Source organism: Limanda limanda, chromosome 7 (assembly GCF_963576545.1).
Source record: "Limanda limanda chromosome 7, fLimLim1.1, whole genome shotgun sequence".
Taxonomy (NCBI): domain Eukaryota; kingdom Metazoa; phylum Chordata; class Actinopteri; order Pleuronectiformes; family Pleuronectidae; genus Limanda; species Limanda limanda.
This window is the reverse complement of record NC_083642.1, coordinates 11,112,295-11,135,096: the sequence shown is the minus strand read 5'-3', so window position 1 is coordinate 11,135,096 and position 22,802 is coordinate 11,112,295. Positions and strand designations below refer to the sequence as shown.

General features: G+C 40.4%; 1 protein-coding gene across 1 annotated transcript; it reads right to left on the bottom strand.

Annotated features, from left to right (window-relative positions):
• Window positions 1–311: 311 nt before the first annotated feature.
• On the bottom strand, window positions 312–21,096 carry slc9a8 (solute carrier family 9 member 8). Its single transcript, XM_061074244.1, has 16 exons — window positions 20,778–21,096; window positions 19,884–20,062; window positions 18,700–18,780; window positions 17,548–17,606; window positions 10,500–10,583; window positions 10,192–10,293; window positions 9,961–9,995; window positions 8,354–8,497; window positions 5,132–5,273; window positions 4,929–5,034; window positions 4,723–4,839; window positions 4,551–4,633; window positions 4,347–4,458; window positions 3,624–3,844; window positions 2,764–2,910; window positions 312–1,580 (listed from the first exon to the last, which is right to left on the bottom strand). Exons 1-16 carry the CDS (start codon window positions 21,005–21,007, stop codon window positions 1,467–1,469), a joined length of 1,956 nt encoding a protein of 651 aa, XP_060930227.1. The 5' UTR covers window positions 21,008–21,096; the 3' UTR covers window positions 312–1,466.
• Window positions 21,097–22,802: the final 1,706 nt, after the last annotated feature.

Below are 22,802 nucleotides of genomic sequence, written 5' to 3'. Positions count from 1 at the left end.
AGGTGTAGTGACAAGAATACGATTGCAGCTCAAAATGAAATATATGGATATATTTATGTTGTAAGATAAAGTTATTAAAGTCATAAATAACATTGATTATCAAGGTGACACTAAGACACTAAATCTTTACTGACTTCTTCTAATTCTCTTACGTTATCAAACACGTGGTAGAGTATTAACGGCACTTCTTTGATTTCAGTTCCTCTAAAAACATCCATAAATCACAAAAAGATGCAGTACTTCACGATACTTCTCTAAAAAAGCAGGAACTATTTAATTTTGTCACAAGACATTTGCAACCATGAATAGATATGTCTTCTATAAGTCTGAAATTGCTCATAGAGCTTGTATAAAAGCTTTCATCCCACAAAGAACACAAACATTTGTATAAATAAATAGGAAGAAAATACATTAACATTCACATGATCAAATTCCCAGTTACCCTCACATTCTTCAGTGGCTATATCCTCAACATAAATCCACGAGGAAAACTTACAAAAGCAACATTTCGAGTTCTATTTTATAGCTTGAATTCAATTAAACATTCACAGTGAAGAGGCAGGAACCTCACCAGAGAACGGAAACTGAAAGAGAAAAGTTGATTTAAGGAAACCATACTGGGACCATCCTTGAAAAAGAAAGCAATTTCCAATTTGCTTAATTCTTCATTATTATTCTCCTGTAAGCTGTGTTTAATGATATGAATGGTATTGGTTTACCCGTGCACATTTTGCTAGATTCAACTCTCTCCTGTATTTCTCTTTGTTGGCTGTTCGCTGGAGGGTGAAGCCGATAGAGCACATCTTGTTTTATCTTCAATACATGTATGCATGCATGCATACAGTATGTGTCCTTCAATAAATTAACTCAGAACCGTTACTCCACATGCATAACCCAGTGAGAATTCACTCTAGGAAGATATTCAAAGCAGCAGCTTGTGGCTTTTAACTGTAGAAACAGAGGCTGCAGCGACTTTATGTAGACAAGTACAAATTCCAGCAGATTTAAAATAAGCCGGTGCCACATAACAACGAACACAAAAGTGAAGAGAACAAGTTGAGAAAGGTGCTCTAGTATTGCTTTACATCAAAAATTGTCCACATACCTTCCTGATTCCCCACCCCCCCACACCAAACCTTTAGAAGAGAAAAGTTTCCCTGGATTAATAAAACTTCCCCTGTGCTATAAAATCTCATTTCGAAAAATATGGCATTCATTAGAGAAACACACAATTTCACAGATTTTTTTTCCTTCATCCAGTGTTATAACTAAGTAAAGTTCAACACCTTCCAGGCCACTGAGTGTGTTGAACAGCCACAGTGGGCACCGAGGAAAACTCCTTTGTCACGTAAACATTGTGGCAGGTGAACAAAAGAAGAGTGTCCTCACACACACACACCCCCGCCGCCCAGGGACACACAATGTCCGTCCATTGTTTTCATATGAACTGAAAGTGTCTGTTCAGTTTAAAGAATTTCGGCCTCATCGTCGTCATCCTCGGAGCCTGAGGGTCCCTGGCGAACTTCATCGTACCACTTGTTGGTCAGCGTCTTCATCTGGATCCGGCCTCGTAACAGGTCCTGTCAGACACAGACCAGTTACATACACAACACAGACCCACACATCGGCATGCAAGCAAGAATAAACAGGACCCTGCAGGAATACAGACATGCACAGGAGCAGATGGATGAACTAAAACACACATCTCAGAGTAAAGTACATCTGTGAGAACGCCTAAGTTGGTGAGCCCCTTGTGGTTTACTGAAGATAAAAGCCTTCTGAGTTTGAAATGTCTTTCCTTGGCAAACAATGTAATGTTGCTCTGTTAATGACCAGAAATTTAGAAAGTGCGTCCCATTCTAAACAGATATTTGCTTAATGTCAAAAAACAAACTGAGTCAAACTGTAAATCTCCATCATGGGAGTAAATATTACTGTGGTCGTGGGAAAATTTACCATGACTAATAATGTTAATGAGCCCAGCCGCAGTTAAATTGATTTGCATTAAGCGCTGTGAAATCAGATCTGAGGCTGGGCTGTTTAGACACAAGTGTTTTCTGCTGCTGGAACAGTAGTTAAGTGTTTTCGTCCAGGAGAAGGAAGTAAGTACAGTGTGTGACGAAATGTTAGATAAACGATGTGATGTTATTTTAGCTCAATAAAAAGATATATTAATGTAAGAGGGGATTTTCGGGAGTTCTGTAATAATCATTTTAAATGGCTTTAACTATATTACTGTTGTAAACATTCGCATAATTCCAAAAATCTTAGAATAACAATTCATCTTATAAGCTTTACACTTGGCTTGTGTGTTCTTCAGGGCCCAAAGAAGTGAGGTGTCCAATTTGATGTTTGAGCATTATCAATAAAATTGTAATAAACCACTGGAACTCATTGACATAAGTGACGTTGATCATGACAACAGCGTGTTGAAGATAACGGCAACTGGCTCTCCGGGTCAGGGTCCAGCTTCACTGAACTACACCAACAGGTGAAGCAGCCACTGCTTCAGGATTCTACTGACGGTGTCCAGCAGCCGGTCTTTACTCAATTACTGCAAGTGGCTTTTACAGTTACTGGTGAGTATCCTTGCACAGCTTTAAAAAAAATTACAAGCCTCATAAAATAGGAATTTACTGGCTGGGTGATGTACTGTGAAGCATTTCTATTTATTGGAATCTATATAACTGCAAACAAATGTAATGTGTTTAAGTGGTCGCGAAAAAAATCATGTCACCTCACAGGACTCCTGTTCTCACTCACCTCTTGCGTAAGCCTGCGAGTGAAGAAGGGGTTAAGGTACTTTGCATCAAGCCACAAAAAGCCCTTCAGATCTCGTCTCTGGTAGATGTGAGCCTCGTACTCCTCCTCTGTCAGTTCTGATAGGTGCTCCGCCTCAATGGTGTTACCCTAGAGAGTCAAAGGGAGAAGAAAAGAGGGGCAGAGAGTCAGATAGATGGATAAAAAGAAATGAAGGGAGATGTGCCAACAAATGAGACAAGAGGTGAAAGACACGGAGGAGAGAGGAGGTTTGGTGCAAGGAAAAGTCATAATGACAGGACAGCGCTACGGGTGCAGGAGAGTCGAGATCACACGCTGAAGGATGAGGGAGAAGGAGCAGAGGGAGCAAAGAGCGAGAATCACATCAAAGAGGGCATGAGAGCCGTAAGAATAAATGCAAGATCCAGTCGCTGGTACCCTGGGGTGTAGAACTTCACTTTGGAAGACATCAAACATGCAAATACTGTACACACAAGTTATGCAAACACACACACCACAAGCTGCCTGTGACATCAATGGGAGGATGCACTTAGAAAGACCCATCAACCAGAGCCAATGGAGTCTTGTGAAATATTTAACACAACAGCTTTCAGTCAATTCTGGTGAATTATATTTTTACTAGTTGTAGGGTTTTATCCGTGCGTGTGCATCTCTGTGATGAGAGTGCTTTGCTTCCCACTGATTCAGTGTCTCTCACAAAAAACACAATAAACCCTTTGATGCTTCTCTCTCTGAAGAGGGCAGTAAGTGTCTGATGGCAGATGGGAGGAGGGCACAGCGACCTTCAACAAATTGTCTTTATGTCAAGCAAGCAAGTTGAACCAAAGTGCTTCACCCATTACCATTTTCTCTGTCTTGCTGAGATTAATGTCTTTCTTGCTCTTCCGCCGTGTCTGGCTTTCCTCAATGTCCATGATGCGGATGAGCGGCATGGTCCCGCCTCCCATGAAGAGGATGGTAAAGAGCACGATGATGATAGTGGTGGTGCCGATGAGCTGCCGCTTCTCAATGGGCTCCAGGCCCAGATGGAGGCTCAAAGCGTACGGGATGGCTCCTCTCAGACCTAACAGGGAAACAGACATGAGTGAGACTCTGGAACAAAAACATGTGATTATGTAAACTGAAACCTGATACTTGTACATATACAGGAAATGTTTTAACGCTCGTTTGGTTTTCAGTGAAAATATTAGTGCTGACAATATGGATTTTTTTCTTTAATTCATTATTAACAACACAACCCACAGCTTTATGAAATTATCTGCTGGTATATTCTCGATCTATAAAATAGCAGAAAATAATATAAAGTGGCCTTCACTGATTACAGAATCCATCAGGATATCTTTTAAATGTTTTTTCTGGTCATAGGTCCAAAAACAAAGTCTATGAAATGATGACCCAAATAGCTGCTGCTTAATTTTCTGTTGATCTAATAAACAATCATCACTATCTGTTTTAACCTCTGGTTGTTACTACTTTCACTTGGTGCCTGAAACGGGCCAATTATGTTAGGGGAATGATAGCCCACTGGTAACACACTGGTAAAAAGGTTCACTCTGTCATCTCACCACTAAACCACATGATGAACATCATTTTGGGTGTGATCTTGTGGTCTCTGAAGAAGTTCAGCAGGAATGACAGAGGAAAGATGTTCACCGCTCGGCCGAGAAGAACCAGGAACTGTTGAGAGAACAAGAGCTGTAACACCGACTGTCATGGCAACAATCTCAGATGCCACTCCGATAAAAACAAGGAAGTACAAGAGCACTTACTATGCACCAGCTCACAAAGGATAATTCAAAATTATGTGGGAAGCTAAAGATGGAGAGACCCAGGAAGGCAAACACACACGTCTCTGGGGAGAGAAATTGAGAATTTGTGATGAGAACGTATTTTAAAAATGAAAACAAAGAGAAAACAGGAAAAATAAGAATTGCTACTGACCACACATGAAGGCTACTGTGCGCAGTGTCTGCTGCATGAGGATCTGGGTGACAGGAGACAAGTTGTGATGGGTGTAATGAGACATCACAATCCCCGCAAACAGGATGGACATAATCCCTAAAGATAGAGAGAAAGCATGGTATTACAAATCAGTCCTAAAAAGTCTAACGTGCAAAATGCTGTAAAATGTGCCTGTGTATGCTCACCAGATAGTTTTAATCCCTCTGCCAGGCCATAGGGTAGATATGCAAATATGATCATCATCCCAAACTCCAGAGAAGGAGTCTTCCTTAGGTCAAAGTGTTTCAGAAACTGGTCACAGAGTTAGGGAACATTTAACAAAACCAGACAATACAGAGAAGACTGTCAAGTACACAAACACACACGTGCACAAAAGAAGTCAGGATACAACGGCCGAGATGAGTCCGGTGAGGGTTCCCAGAGCAGCAGATCCAAAAAACATTTTGAGAAAATACCCCAACGCTTGCACAAAAGTCTCCCAGCCTGTAACCGTGGAGTTTTCTGAGTTGGAAAAGAAACCCTCTGCTGTGCTGAAAGACAAAAGAAAAAAAGAAAAAAATGAGTGAGTGACGTGAAGTGAAGCCCGATCATTTTTGTTATACCTCTATCTGACTCTAGAGGGCAGAAACACTCCACCACTGAATCCTCAAAACTCAGCAGTAGAGAGAGAAAGAGATAGAGAGATCTTATTTTAACATAGTTGTGGGGTCCAAAAACAAGGAGCCCACTATACTCAGACCTGTCCAGTTAAAATGGATTCTTTGAGGGTTAAGACTTTGTCAAGGGAATTATGAGTACAATTAGTTTCATGGACAGGTCTCCATAGCTTGTAATGTCATCAAAGTCATGTTGCCTAAACAGAAGTTAGCTGAACCACCCAAGTGACTCTCCTAGAATTTAACATGAAGGAACTTATAATTCTAATCAATTTATTTTTGAATGTTTTATGTCCATTACTTCTTCAAGAGTCGTATGTACTTGTAAACACATCAGGAACTGTTAAGCAGCAAAACTTTAAGGCAAAGATAAACTATTATGACAAAATAATGCTTCCTTATTTCAAATACAACATCTGTGACTTCTCTTGTAGTAAATACAATCCCATGTAATGAGCTACCAAATTCTCCCACTTGACTCATTTAGTTATAGACTTTGGACTATAATTGGGTGAAAATAATCAATAATTATCACCATGTCCAAAAAGTTGCATTTTGGATAGTTTATATTTATTGTAGTGGGAAGTAGGAACAGAAACAATCTCTTTGTTTATTTGTCAAATTGAAATTCTCCTTAAAATTGACAGTTATTCAGACAAACAGTCGTAATTAATAATCTGGTTTTAATGCTCAAGTTCCCAAGTGAAAGCTTTAGCCGTGTGGTTGCATTGAACAAATGATCCATCTATAGAGTAGCTTTCCAAGAGCTTGTCTGCGAGGTGCTATCAACAAGCAAATTGCCAGGATTGTTCAGCCAATCTATTATTCATGTGTTCATTTACCCAACATGGGCACGCAGACACTTGAGATCCGTTTCACATATAGCTGGTTGTGAGCAGGAGAGATAAAGCCAGTGAATACTGAGACAGAAGATAAGATGAGGTGATATGTACAAATAAGGTTTTCCTGCCAACTGTCCGTTTCTGTCAAACCTGTCTGACAAGACTTTGTTTCTGTGTTCATACTGGGCCACCAATCTGACAACAGTATTATAACAGATCACAGTCAGCGCGGTCCTGGTAACACACGGTGATACTACAAATAGACTGCTGCTCAAGTATACAGTACCCTTTCTGACAGATGTGAAGATCTGAGGGTGTCAAAGGGACTTGTATTCTCTGATGAGTGAGAAGATGATTTTCTTATCTGACACGAATGCTATGAAAACCTTCCAGTAACAATTCAACAAACCTTATCTGTGATCGCCATGGGTGTCATCCACATTCATCTGCTTGACAGATTGATAGAGCAAACAGCAGGTGGCGTTCAAAGGTTGAAAGATGTCACTGACATCTTCCCTTAATCACCACTGTGTGTGAGGTGTACTGCACTGGAGGTGATCAGTGCAGCAGAACAAGGACAACACAAGTCCTCTTAGCATCAAATGCAGTGTTGGGAAGGATACTTTCAAAACGTATTCCGTTACAGAATACAGAATACATGCACAAAAATGTAATCTGTAACGTATTCCATTACATTAACTAATCTGAGTAACGTATTCTGAATACTTGGAATACTTCCGGTTCGTATTGCATTTTTTAAGTGTATGATTGCGGCGTTGTTATAGTCAGTGGAGCAGCAGCAGTTTAAACTCTCTCTCCACCGATGCTGCGGGCCCGCTGGATGTCCGGCTCCCATCCACTCCCACCTCTGTGCGGGTCTCACCGGAGGCTGAACCCCCCCCCTGCGCCAAGGCTGCCTCGCGCCGTGCAGCGATCGTTTCGGCGTCGGGTCTATTTTTTGCGCTTGACGCGAGCATATCGCTCCAGGAAACACACTGAAAAAGGATTTTAAACGATATTGATGACATATTTTATATGATATAAATGATAAAGCATGCATCCCATAGTTTGTATTCCCCTTATGTTGTCCTGGAGTTTTAAATAAAGAGAGGGGGGGGGGGGGGGGCGGAGAATACGTAATTTACCCTCGACACCCGACATTGAACGGAGCAAACAGCGGAGAAGTTCTTGAAGATGGATGACATTAAATTGGGACGCTGTTGCAGTTAATGTTGGAGCAACAAGTGACCATATGCTTTTATACTACTGGGTCAACGGGTGATATTATTTTAGCGTCGCTTCAGCGTCCGGTGTGAACCCTGCGTGCCTCGCTGGTCTCCTGCAGAGCCATGACAGCGGAGCTCTGGGAGCGCAGGTCGGTCTTCTCTCACCAGGCGCTGGAAGGGCAGCTTGCGGATCAGCAGCTCCGTAGATTTCTGGTAGTGACGGAACTCTCTCAGAGCCAAGGTCCCGGGGCCTGTAACGGTCCCGAGCGGGTAGCGGTGAGGCTTCTTCACGCCGCCGGGGTCCGGGCGCTCTTACGGCAGCCCTGGTCTCCAGCTGCTTCCTGGGGGCTTTGCCTCCGGTGGATTTACGAGACAGTGATTAAACTCGTGAAACAGAGAAGTACCGTCATGTAATCCACTGATTTCAACAATGTAACTGTATTCTGAATACCATCTATTTAATTTGTAACTGTAACGGAATACAGTTACTCATAATTTGTATTCTAAATACGTAACGCCGTTACATGTATTCCGTTACTCCCCAACACTGATCAAATGATAAAATAAATATAAATATATTTTCAAAAACCTGAAAACTTAATTACAAGTAATTCTGAGAGTCTGGGGGTGTTTTGAGACTAGTCCCTATCCGGATGTTCATCACTAACCCTAACGTATCATCACCAGTCTTTCTGCCTAAACCCAGGCAGGGTAGGTAGAATGTACATCCACCTATGACTCAGAGGGTTTTTCCATGTTCACAAAATTTAGAGGGTAGTGATGTGAAGCTGAGTAAAGTTCAAGCACGGGCAACTGTACAGTAAACATATCCAGTGTATGTGTTGGAGAACAAATAAGCCATGAGGGGGCGGATAGGGGCTCTTACTTGGTGAGGACAATGGAGACGGCGTCATTGAGTATGCTTTCGCCAAACACCAGCATGTTGAGGACCGGGTCCACGTTGAGGGCATTAAAGATGGCGATGGTTGCTACAGGGTCGACTGCTGAGATCAGCGAGCCAAAGGCAAAGCTACAGCAGGGCGGGGAGGACAGAGAGTAAGTGGAGAGTTACAGTTTAATAGTGGTGAAAATAACCTTTTACAGGCATGAACGTACCTAAAAAGCATTCAGAAACAAACATTAATGAGCAGGGACAAAACATCTACTAGCCAACAGAGACAAGGTATGCAGCACAATCATATTCAGTCATTTGAATCACATAAATATGCCTCTGAAACAACCTGAAATACCGCATCAAGGTTGTATGCCTCCACCAACTACTGCAGTTTCCTTCTATCACCCTTTTTTTTATTTCAGATTCACAATTTCAGTCTAAGTGAATGTTTGTACCAAATTTAAAGAGAAAGTCCCTCATGTAGATCTGAGAAGAATATAAACATACGTTGAGGCCACAGTGACCTTAATCTTTGACCTTTGACTAACAAAATCAAGTGAGTAAATCCTTGAATCCAAGTGAATATTTGTACCAGTGTTCCCGAGGCATTTTGTTACTCTTTCTATGAAAGAGTAAAAAATGTCACAGTACAAATGAACAGCTTTTTAAAAGGTTATTTACACAAAGTATGTGCCAGCACAGTGTCTATTTAGGGGATTATAGAGGAGTATTAAAGTGTGTAGGCAGAAATTGATGGCTTGATACAGTACAGTATGTGCAGGGACAAGAACAAACCAGAAAACAAAAACAGTGTAAGTCATAACCTTTTGGGACTTTCCCGACCAAATCTAATCTGTTCTTACTAAGCCCATGTCCTGAATTCCCAAAAATATCATTAAAATCTGCTGAGTCATTTCCGCTATAAGGACAAGTGAGACTATAAACATTCTCATTGCAAACGGCAACACCCTGCTTGAATACATAACAACACACACACAATTTTTTCAGACTGTGTACAAACAGGGATCTTGTGTACATTTACACTCCAAAGTTTCACCAAAAACACATGGGTGTGGAAAAGCGTGAGTCTCAGTTATAGTATCTCCAGCAACCCTGCCAATGAATGGAAGTCAAAAGCTTTCAAACTTAACAAGAGACTGAGGGGTTAACAGTGATGCTGCTGTAGATTAAGAATGTCCCTTTATGTTGCTTTTGACAGAAAGAGTGAAAAGTATAAAGGTACAAAAGTGAAATCTCTAGAAGTGTGTAGATATTCTTAATCTACAGCAGCATCAGGTGAGGGTTGGCACAACAGGCTGAGGCAGGATGTGGAGACCACATGTTTCTGTGTACAGCACATCGACGTCGGGCATTATCACCAAACTTTCTTTTGACATCTTCATCAGGGTATCCTACGTGTTTCATACACAGATATTTGTGTTCTGGAGAAACTGCGGAGAAAGTCCTAAGCCTCTGAATCGCATATTTTTGTTCTAACATACAGCCGCCTCCTGAGAATGTCAGTAAAAGCATCCAAAGTATGTCTGAAAAGCAGCTTAAGCGATACATGAATGCTAGTTAAGGGGTAAAACTCTCACCTATCAGTCATTGACATCTTGTAGATCACATCCACCTGAGGAAACACAAAGACACCCACATTTACACAATTGTAGCACAACTGAGACAAGGGAAATAGTCTAAGATTGTAAGAAAAATAAGAAAGTATTAATGGTATTAAAGTCAAAGAGAAACGCATAAACAATGTTCCCGCTCACAAAACAGTCCCTGACAACGACAGAGCTGAAAGCAGATGCTGTTAAAATCCTTACCTGTCCGAGAAAATAGATTCCTCCTCCGACGATGAAGGCGGAGATGGTTGTGCCAATCACAGCGAAGAGGGTGATGGAGCCAATGTTCTGGAAGAAGTTCCCCTGAACGTACATGGACACATATTTTAAGTATTCATGGGCATAGTAGCATGACATTTGAAGTAGCATGGTGTTAGATAACATGTAGCCAGCATTAAGTAGGGCACAGTATAGGTACAGAGAAAAGGGATATAAGTCATGGAGCTGAATGCATCAGAAAGAGGTTTGGAGGTTTGTCAGTTCAGCTTCATGCGCACACTCGGTTGTACCTTGTGTAAAGAGTATCCAGACTCGAAGATGATGGGAGGCAGCAGCAGAAGGAAGAACATGTTGGGCCGGAACATTTCCTCCTCCTTTAAGAGAAGAAGGACAAAGTTACAAACAAAAAAATTCACATTCAATGGTACTAAAGCTGCAGGGTTAAGGTGATAGATTATTAACCTTGGCTTTGAGATCCACGCTGGCTGGCCAGCAGAAACAAATTGTTAAGATATGGGGGAAATTCCACTTTAAGTGAAGAATAGAATAGGAAATTCTTATTCAAATCATACACACTTTGAAAAGGGAATGTAGCCTTTTTAGTAAAGTGAACAGGGACATTTTGTATGGAACAATTTAACTTGGACATGGTTATTACACATGTAATACTGCAAATCAGCACCGTTAAGTGCCAGCAAATTATATATGTTTTATGTTTTATTATTATGTGTGTCACAGAATAATAAAACATAAAACATTTTTATCACATAAATCACATGCTTGTGGTTATTATTATGTAGTCCTCAACAAATACTACCAACTATCTGTCCGACTGATGAAGGTCGGTTCAGTGATAATCATAACTTCATACTTAGTCATGAGAAAGGGGAAATTGTGATGAGGGAGGCCATGAATGAGGTGTGAGTAACACCCCTTAATGTGACAAAACTCATTTGGAAGTTGACCCAAGGATGATGATGTGGCACACACACACACACACGCACGCACGCACGCACGCACGCACACACACACCCGCCCACCCACACCCGCAACATTTGAAAGGCTATCTTCCACTTGCTTTAAACAGGATGTGAATACCAACATATGCTTTTTGTACTTCTATCTTAGTGAGGATACTTATTGACATAATGTATTCCCTAGACCCTTAACCTAATCTTAACCATCCAAATGAAATGCCTTACCCTAACCCTTACCTAACGCTAATTCTAACCCTAAAACCAAGTCTTAACCCTCAAATGATCTCCCAAATTGTCCTCACATGCTGAAAATGTCCTCACTCTGTAGGGTCTATGTTTAAAATGGCCCTCACAAAGATATTGGTACACACACACACACAAACACACACAGAGTGAGAGAGAATCCCTGAGACCTTAGCCCTTTGATTATTTCAGCGATATAATGAGATCATTGTTGCTTCTCAGTTAAATGGGCCAACCTCACAGATCACACGTAGGAATCATGTGCCTATGTGTTACGCTCTGGCTGCCAATGTGTCTATGGATGACAGTGGAGTGTGTGTGTGTGTGTGTGTGTGTGTGCGGTCTAAGTATTGCTCAATGTAATGTACTAATGTAAATGAGACACGACAGTGTGTGAGTGAGTGTGTGTGCATGTTTATATGAATAAGGAGGATCTACTTCTAAGCTGTGATGAACGTTAGTTGTGTCTGATGAAAGGATGGAACAGAGCAACAATCTCTCATTATATTATGTAAGCAAGCTTTGACAGTTGGTGGAGTCTAACACTAACAGGAAGTTTCATGTGAGTTTTTATCAAAAAGGAGTTCATTCACATATGTTTCTGTAGAAAAGAAACAAAAAACTTTTGCAGAGAGAAAAATCTAATTTTATGATTTTTTAGACTGAATTTAGCAGGGATGCCATTAAGTCTTCAAAACCGTATCAACTAACCTGTTAACTGATCGAGAGATTACTAGGATTAATATTGATATTATTATTGATTAGGCGATTCATCACTTACTTAATAAATTCTAAAAACTATTTAAAATGCACATCACAATCACTTAGAGCCCAAGGTGGCATTTTCAAATTGGTTGTTGTTTCAACCAAACAATTTCAGAATATATCGATTAACAATGATATAAAGAAAAACAGCAAACTGTGACATTTAAAATGCAGATTTTTTTTGCATATCTGCTGGATAAATAAACAATTCTTTAATTTATTCATAAAAACTCTTGTTGATCAACTAATTATTCAGCAGGTTTAGAAATCGCCACATTGACCTCCTGAAACCACGAGGAAAGTTGTGGACCTATGAGGGGTGAGATGTCAGGAACATGGATGCTGAAAGACAGCAGAGAAATAAAACGTGTTGTAAAAGAAGGAAAGATGAAATGAATCCAGAGAGCAGAGGAGGGGCGTACTCTTGGGAAGTGCTGAGACAGAGATTGAAGTAAATGAGAAAAGATGAATGCCAAAGATGAAGAGAACACAGTTAAAAGAGGGTCGAAAGATAACAGGAAAATATGAGCGGGAGCGACGGAGAGACCTTCATTCAGAGTACAGGCTCCCTGAAGGATCAGCTTTGACACACTGTGACATCGCCACATGGGAAAAAGGCCCCTGAAACCACAATTAAAACTGCTCTCCTTGTGTGTCTCTCTCTGCGGCATGGGAGATATCTATTAAAAGTATGTGCTGCCCTTTGGGGCTTAAAACACACCACTGCAGTCACTGAGGAAAAATGAAGAGCCTAGATTAAACAACGGATGCTAGAATGCCAAAACAGAAAGCAAACCAAATTATTATCTGAAGCACACTGGAGATGCAAATATTTTCACCTATGCATCTCTCTCTGTGCTTTGCCTGCAGAGACAAATTGCTGCTAGCGAGTTGCTTTGCACTAGCATGCTATTTCTTCTTCAATCTGTGTCAGAGCACAGGGGAGAGATGGGCAGATGAGAGAAAAGGAAAAGCAGTGAATAGTAGCAGGAAAGCACATGCGGGCAAAAGAGCTTCTCTTCACACGCTGGATTGTACGAAGGGGACTGAAAATAGAGCGGTTGGTTGGAGGAGGAGGAGGAGGAGGAGGAGGAGGAGGAAAAGAAAGCAGATTGTTGGTGACAGGATGCTGCCGCCTACGGGGTTTGCACACCCTTGGTGGTTTGTGAGGAAATCCTGGAGGCTTGCTAGATTAGCCAAGTAGGCCAGATTTAGAAACGTGCTACTGACTGGAGATGTCACACGGCTTGAAGGTTATACACACACACAGGTCTATATATATATATATATATATATATATATATACACACACAATATTCACTGCCACTAGATGTCGCACCAGCAAAAGAGAGAAGGAAAAAAAAGCTTTGTTGGTGACACCATTGGCTTCACTTGAGCTGTAACTCCCCATCCCCAATGAAAGCACAATGAATTTGGTCCCTTAACACAAATGAATAAAAAAAATCCAGGTAGCTTGTGTGTATATATATATAAATATAGATTAATTGATTGATTGTTGATGATGCATAAAAAAGGTTGCCAGTGGATGTATTCCTTCTGTGATGGTGAACCTTTAAAAGGTTCCATATGAGATTTTAAACATTAATAAGGCCAAATATATTCTACTCAGAGAGTGAAGTCACACTCCCTCTGTGTGTGTCTTGTTATCTCAGCATCAGCATTGTTTGTTATAGTGGCTGGGCGAGTTCATTTCAGTGCAGTGTCCTGCCCTGTAAAACGGTTGGCCCCTCCCATGTTTATAATGTGTAATGGCACCATCTCTGATTGGCAGGGATAAATTACATCTAGGTAGTCAGCAAATAACATTTTTATATTGTTCTGAGATGCTAGTGGCGACATCAAGTGGCAGCGAATATTGTCAATAGCCGATAAATAAGTGCACTGTAGACACAATTTCAAAAGAGTTGAAAGTGAAAAAAGTGATGCTGATAGAATGACAGTTTTTCCACTGGCTGTGTTAGTCACTTACAGGTGACATGGCACACCCTCCTCTAAGGGGCTCGCTCAAATACAAATAGGTCAGACATAATAGATTTGCATCATGGCCTGGGTCTCCATGGACCTAGTTTACATGCTCCTGCAAAGAAGCTACTGAAAATCACAGTGTAACCTCATAACGCTCTACTCAGACAGATTTTTTATGAAGTTGTACAGAGATAATGGATCATGAAGCCATGTGGATGGATGAGCAGGTATGCTTACTCAAAGTTAAACACAAAAAAAGAGATATCGGTGTAAAAATCCACAGGACAGGGGCAAACAGGGGAGAGGGGCTCCAGGGGCTCTGGTTACTAGCGCTGATGACTCAGCAACACCCTGGGGCCCCCAGGATAAAAAAACAATGGCCCCCTGTGTGCAAGAAACACTAACACAACCTGTCCTGTTTTCCTCCCTCCCCCTCACTCTACACATCCCTCTTTCTACCTCTCTTGTTCATTTGTTCTCTCACTCAATGGCATAGAATAAGGAATGTTAATTAAAGGATGAGATCCAGGAAGAAATAAAGGAGGGCTCACAGGGACAGGCAGGGGGAGACACCCAGCAAAGAATAGCGGATGCCATTATGGATAGGTAACGGGGGGGAGATAAAGAGATGGGATTTGTAGCAAAATAAGCGAGCAGGAAATGAATGACTGAGGAAAACAGACAGGCACAGAACCAGAGATGAAAAAGTGCAGCACAGGAACATCACATGTTTACTGGGTTTGGGTGGGTAGGGGATTTCCTGGTGAAATTTGCAGTGGGATGAATTGTATCATTCAAGAAATAGGGAAAGCCGGTTTTCAATAAACACACACTTCAGCGTTTGTGTTAGAAAAGTGATAATAGGCCCTGTATGGATGTGCATGTGTGAACATAACACAAAGTGCTTTGACTGGTTGTTGAGACTGGAAAAGTCCTGTATAAATAAAGTCTATTTATCATGAACCGTTTTCACACCAGAAATGTTAACATGTCACAAGAAATTGTAAATGAAAATTAAATGAATGTTGGTTGAATTTCCTTCAGCTGTTTCAGACTCTTTTTATGTCAGCCATGCAAACCTTGTGGTTCAATAATGAAATGGCTTATCCTGAAAAAGATCTACTATCTACAGCAAGGTGAATCCGAGATTTTTGTCACAGCCAATTTTAATATAAATACTAGGGGTGGGAATGTGACGATTCAATAGTATTGCGATATTTGGGCCACGATTCAATAGTATTGCGATTCTGCGATATATTGCGATACTGCAAGTATTGCGATTCGATTCTGCGATATATTGCAATTCATGTCCCCCATATTATTCAAAGGCATTACAAAAAATGAGGAAAATAAGACTGCTCAACTCACTTCAAATGTCACATTTAATTCTGTGAACAACATTGTCTTCTACACATTAACTGAAGTGCAAAAACTAAGAAAGGGTAGTGCAAAAACTTTGTCCTTGAACATTCAGGACACAGGACCTTTGTAATTTTTTCCAAATAGGAGACCTCTCACATGAACACTGAGCTCAATCATATAAATAGAGTAACCTAGAGCTTCAATCAAATTGAGACCTGCAAGGTCATGACCCAAAATGTTAAATTAATTTGGGAATAATGGCATTTTTGTTCAGAAAAAGGAGTTGGTCAACATGCTCATATGTTAAAGTGCTCCTCTGGGCCGTAACTATATCTCCTGCGGTGGAGAACATCCTTTCCTCATACACACTAGGTATCTTTTAAACTCTGAAACTCTCCTCGTCATGCTTTGCCAGCCAAGGGATCGATCGATATAATCGCGGGCGCAAAATATCGCGATACTGAACTGAATCGATTTTTTCCCCCACCACTAATGAATACGTCCAAATTAACCATTTAAATTTCTCCGGCTGTGCTGATACTGTTTTAAAATTATGTTTGGACATCTGTAGGCTTACTATCTTCAGCTGCAGTACTCACACCATCACTTTTTTTTTCTTCTAAAAACTGGTGGCAAAATAACTGCTTTGACATGTCAAAATGAAGCTGGTGGAATCAAGCATTTCACAAGACCAAAAACACTAATTTTCCCAACCCTGGAGGAAGTGTGGCTTTTCTCAAATTGCAGCCGTTGATTATTTCCAACAAATAGGACAACCACACCCAAAGCCTGCTGCAAGCTGGCAATCCATTTGATTTCAGATTTCCCGCTTTTATTTCGATGTAAATGTGGAACAGAATTTAAGACACTACACCTTTTTATAAACCAGACCACTCAATTTTCAGTGGGCAAAATTAAAAGGAACAAATGGTCTTAAATTAAGGATTGATTTCACAATCCTTGTTTGAAAGAGCAACATCAAGCCTGAAAACCATCGACTTCCTCAAACTGTTGCATTCGTCACATCCTTTAACTGCAGACTCTTTGGTTTCCTGTTTATTTTTGGTCATTTTTTTCAAGAGGAATCTCATCTTAGGAAGGGGAATGCTGTGCTTGTGATTAAGGTCTAGTGATTGACTTGGAAAGTCTAAAACATTAAATTTCCCCTAGATATAAGCCTTTGCTGTGTTTTGAGTTTCAGTCTTGCTGGATGATGAAGTTTCTCCTGATGAGTTAAGCTTCACCTCGCTCTAATTTGGTGACAAAATGTTCCTGTGGACATCAGAATGCTGTACTACCATCATGAGTTACCTTATCAATAAAGATTAGTGAGTCTTTCAGTGTCCCAGGAGAAACAGCCATCCAGGCTTAAGCCATGATACCACCTCAATCGTGCTTCACAGAGATTGTTTTTTTCTGGCTCGTGAGCAAATCTGTTGTTTCTCCACACTTTGGCCTTTCTCTCACTTTGTAGAGGTAAATATAAGATTCATAAAACTTTATTTCACAACTGTTGTGGCTCATCTCAATACTTCTTAGCAAATTACAATTTGGCCTTTTGATTCTTATGGTGTTTTGCATCTTGGTGGTACGAGCTCTACATTCTGCTCTCAAAGTCTTTGAACAGTGGACTGTGAAACCTTGACCACTCCTCTGTGGAAGACTGTGATTTTATGTGTTCTTCACAGCTTTCACAAAGATACTTGTTCGATGTCTGTTGCTCAGCACAACAGTTGTTTGTAATTGTTTTATCGAATTTAGCTCTTGTCTCATATTCATCTTTTCATTGTAAACCCAAATGCCTTGGTATTGCCAAAAATGTATAGAGGCTGTGTGTCTGCTGTTCATGTTTGTGTATGGAGGACTGTGGTTGTTTGACTCAATGCTAAATTAATCAAACCAAACTAATCACCATTCATTGCGATATCGGTAATTTATTGTGTAGTGCAGCCAGTGCAGAGTGGAAAGAAGAAGAGAGGCTGTGTCGACTTGTCAAACACTGTACCTTCCAGTTGGCTAGCTCCTGGAACTCGATAAGCTTGATGAAGCCTCCCATTAAAATCCCTGGAAAGAACAAAAGATATGAAAAACAATATCACTGTTTAAATAATATACAACTTCATATGGACATTTCAAAAAAAACAGAACACATAGAGTGCAAACCTGAGGGAAAGGGCTATTTTAGTGGTTAAAACAAATGGATTTCTGGCAAATGACCACCATAGTTCTGGCATAAATTAGATACAAAGGGTATAAAAGGGCTATAGTCTTAGTTTTTGTCTTTGAGAGAGTCCCCTTGGGCCTTCAGCTCTCCTCTAACACGGCCCACAGAACATTAATTAAAAGGGTGAGAGAAACACAAAGATGTGTAAAGGGCAGAGAAAAGGAGAGAGATAAGATTGGAAAAGAAATAAGTACAAGCATCAAAGCTCTGTGTAAGACCCAGATTTACAGGTGCTGGCAGGAGCTAGCGCAGGGGAAGACACTGACAATGACTAGATGAGAAAGAGGAAGTTATGAGGAAGGAAAAGTAGTCCTTCCTGATTTGTAAGCAGAGTGTTATCTCTATACAGCAGAGTCCCCTGCGCCAAACACTGAGAGGAGTGCCGTCTCGTGTGCAGCATGCCGGGCATGCAAGAGGAAAAGACCTTCAGGGTCAAGACAGATGTGTGTCACTGAGTTTGAGAGAGTGTAACTGCACAAACATGTGAAAAGGGAGACAGTAGAGGGGTTTGGAGGAAGTAGAATTATCCTCAAGTGACCTCAGAAAAAAATTCAACTTTATCGCTCTTTCTCTGATTACTTCCTAAATCCATTTTCGTTCTAAAATACACATTTGATTTAGATTTAAATTATTTGTCTGCTATAAACCTTACAAAACTTTAGAAGATGAACACAAACAGTCAATAATGTTAGGAATCAACTATGACGTACAGTCTGGTTTAGAAAGGATTGATAGAGCACAAGATGTAAAACACTAAGGCATTTACTTCATAATTTAATCAGGCTCTTAAAAAGCTACGTTTTTTCGGGAAACTACCAAACAAGTTCAACGTTAAAAAAAAACATACTTTCCTAGAGAACTCTTAAGTACAGAAACATTTTACACTCCTAGATTCAGCCTGCACAGAGGAATGCTTATGTAAGACTTACTCACCCAGGGACACAACAGCCACACTCTCTGGAAGCATATTCAACTTGAACTTGATAAGCAGGTGCACCAATATGATGCCGATACCTGAGGAGAGGAAAAAATAACCGAGTGAATATTTGGGACAAATACATCCATGTCTGCACTGCCACATGTCACACCAACTCAGATCAGCCCAAGTAGTCCCCACATCATCTAGTGTTAAGATCTGGGCAAGGATGTATTTGAAAAAAAAAAAAATCTACTTGCTTGACATAAATAGGACTACCATGTAGTGGTTTGATATTAAAATCTAAGTTGGGAAATGGTGCATTCAAAGATAACTGCCCCAATATAAAACATGTAATTCACTTCTGACAGTAGCCAAGGAAACAATGTTTATCAATGTGCTAAATCCCGTGTATGCATATTTGCATAATTATGATGACAAATCCCAGGGCCACAATGAAGTAAGTAAGCAAAAAGGCAATTCATACATATGGTAAAAAATGCAGTGCAGCAAATGAGATCATCATACGACACTGCGTTGGCAACACGAGAAGTTACAAAGGTCAGTCCATCAAGAAAAGCATTTACACTCAAAGGGGGAAATAAAACATCACAGGAAGCTCTATTTAGGACTTTCTAGATGGTTCTTTGTAGATTGTGTGGACAGTTTACCAGTCAATCCACTTTGTGAGTTGGTATAAAAGACGAAAAAACGTTGTGCTTCTCAAAATCAACAGAATGTTTTTCATGATGAACTATTTGGACCAAGAGAAAATACCATGGTCGTTTAGTAGGGAACAATAGGCATTATCTATGTATAGAGTTAGTTAGTAACCCTATGCATGATTTATGCCACTTCCATTCTATAAACCCCCACAGTGGTAAGCGTTTGACTTAACCTGCAGTGAACTAACTTGCCTAATGGGCACTTTGTGAGCCTGAAGAAGCATTTCTTGACCTCACACATGTTAATGTTCAACCACATCCTCTACTTTGTCCACTTCCTCCATCCGGGATCATCCACACTTAATTTAGTTAAACACTCAAATGGCTGTACATTTGCTGTCTATTATCCTTCGCATGAAGTCTAAGTAATGCATTTTTTGTAAACCACATTTTTATTGAGCATAACGGATTGAAGCAGAACCAAAAAAAAGAGTCAGGTAGATATTCAGCAACACTGTAACAGAGAGTCTACCTACCAATAACCAGCAGGCTGAAGAATATGGTCAACCCATTGGACTGCTCTTCTTCTTGGGCCTTGACCCCCGTCTGCACAGGCAGAATGGGTTTGGGGCTTGGAGGAATTGGGGTGGTCGGCTTGACAGTAGTTGTGGCATTGCGGAGGGTCTCATTGCCGTAGTTGTCAGTGCCATTAGACCTGTGTGAGAGGGAATGAGAGGGAATAGTTAGTTGTCTCTATGCGTTAGCACCGGGATACCCTGACAATCTGTCCTTGGTGTACCCCGCCTCTCGCCCCATGTCAGCTGGGTTTTGGCTCTTATAACTCTTGTAGATAATGGATGGATGGATGAGGTGGAACAGCCGACTAAAATGAGGAAGACTTGGAAAAGCGTAGTGCAAAGATAGGTGTCAGAGGCAGCTATGTGAAGGTGGTCACCTGTTGTGTTTGTAATCACGACTTTGAATGATTTCCTGTAAGGTGATGCATAAAATCCACATCCTTTGCATGGAATACAGACAATATATTCATGACTCAAATCAACATATATAAACTGACATGAGCATATTCATTAGTAGATTAGTAGAGTGTGTATATTATACTTGTGAGGCGGTGTGTACATAGTTGTATGATTTCCAAACTCGGTCAATTTAATGTGCTGTAAGATTCAGGCAGGTATACATGAGGGAATATTGAATTGTAGTTGATTCATACTTCACGTATTGCAGTTTCTGTTATAGTACGTGTTAGGATACATATGCACAATGTCTATTTAGCTACATTAAATGGAAATATGCAGTGAATGTCAGGTGATAACAACAAGGTTTGTGATTGGACTGCAGTACATGGGAAATACTAAAGAAGCTATCAGCTAACTAGCTTCACAGTGCTACTAGTGTTAGCTGTGTCCGACCTGACAGAGTGTCCGTCCTCTTGTGGGACGTGTGAATCGACTCCGTCTTTTTGCTCTAGTTTCACAGGTGTTTGTCGGTTTTCAGTGGGAACTTGTTTCACGTCTTCTCCGTCGACATCTCTCTGGTGCAGGTCCAGATGCTGTCCTCGCTCGGCTCGCACGGGTACGCACGGGTTCAGGAGCAACAACACCAGGGACAGCAGCAACACGTAATGGCCGACGCCACTCATCCTCGAAACGGTCCTTTTGAAGCACAGACCCGCAGCGTTTTGTTGTAAAATGTCACTGACAGTTTCATGTCGACGTCTCCTTGGATCTGTCGACATCACCGCTCCACTTCCGGGTTGAAAGTGGCGCCGGGAGCTGTAGTTTCAACGCAGCGTGTCCAGTATCGAGGAGCAGCGCAGAAACAAACACACGTTGTGTTTGTTTTTGCAGCTGTTCGGTTTAAAATGTGCTTGGTATAGTTGAAGCGCTTCAATTTTAAATTTTCAACTGTTCAGATCAAATGTTAATATTCACAATCATTCCCGTACTCAGTTTCCCATCAGCCATTGCAGTGTGTAGTCAGCCTTCCGCCCGCTGGTTCATGGATGTTGTAGTTTTATCGTAGCCTGCACTTCCTGCAAATCCCCTGCAGATGTATGAAAACTACACGTCACCTTGTAAGGAGTCACATTTTGTTGGACGCGAATTGAAAATTATATTAAATAGGCATATTGTTAATTAAATAAAACAAAAATAATAAGTATGACCCTGTATAAACAATAATCATATTCTTATAATAGTTATGGATTTTTAAGGTAGGTAGAAACCACCATAACAGTATAGTTTCCTAAGGCCAGAAAATATGTGATGAAAGTTTCAGGAGAGTCATTAAACACTCAATAGAATGACCTCTGATATTTAGATCTAAACCTGAATACAGTTTCAGTGTAAATATAGAAAAATAATTAGTTGTTTTTAAAATATTTTTTCTTAATTAGTCACTAATTAGACCTGAGACAGCAGAATCTAGACAAACTGTGGAGTAGAGGGATGGTTTTAAGGCTTTTTGCCAAAAAGAAGAACAGAGCATTTTAAAGCCTTAATCCTCTTATCATGACAACATGAATAAATATTGAGCCTCATTTACTAACACATGTCACTTATGTTTGTATTAAAGGGCATCTGATCTAGGGAATTTTAGGCCATTCCTATTAGGGCCTTGTGTCTTATTTATGTGTAAAAACTCAAGTCAACTTTATTGTCAATGCTGCAATATATGTACAGGACATATATATTGAAATCCTGTTTCTCTCTAAACCCCCGGTGTAAACATATAAATAGACAGAACATATAACTACACAACAAAGTACCCAGAACATGGTAGACGGTACAGATATAAGGCACACAGTGGCACAAATTACTTGTGGTAATCTTATTACTTATTGGTGCATTAATCAATTGATTATGTAATTATAGAAAACAGATGCGGCTAATTAGCATCATTATTAACCCTTTGATACCCAACATGGGTCTAAAGTGACCCGGCTCAGTTTTTATTTTCTACATCGTTGCAACTTTTGCTTTTATTTGGAAATAAATGTATTGTATCATCTTGTATCTTGTTTTTGATTTAAAAAAAATCATTATTTTCCTTCTTACTTTCTAAACAAACTTACATTTTGTGCTTCTAAATATATTTTAGACACATGGGTCACAAATAACCCATACATCTCTACGGAACACCTGTCATACATTTCACACAGCTGCTTTTGCACATCTGATGCGTGAAAGTCTTATTTTACCAACCATTACCAGTGAGAAAGAGAAATATGTACAGTCCTAACTAGCTGTTAGCTATCTTGCTTCTTTTCGGGCTAGCTAACCATTGATATGAAAATATGATTTCTATTCTCTTTATCCAGAGTGTTAGTGTGACTGGTCGCAATCATTTAAGTCTTAATGTTGACTTGTTCATAAATATCATCTTCCGTGTCACTTAGAAGATTCATTGTCAATGCCAGAAGGCTCCTATGATGG

Bases quoted from the DNA above. Each gene is read 5' to 3' on its own strand.
- slc9a8 (XM_061074244.1), bottom strand. From the start codon at position 21,007: ATGAGTGGCGTCGGCCATTACGTGTTGCTGCTGTCCCTGGTGTTGTTG. The intron at 5,035-5,131 runs GTATCCTGACTT...CTCTGTGACCAG, and splicing joins CCGGACTCATCTCGGCCGTT to TTTCTGAAACACTTTGACCT. The intron at 4,634-4,722 runs GTCAGTAGCAAT...TTCTCTCCCCAG, and splicing joins CACAGTAGCCTTCATGTGTG to AGACGTGTGTGTTTGCCTTC.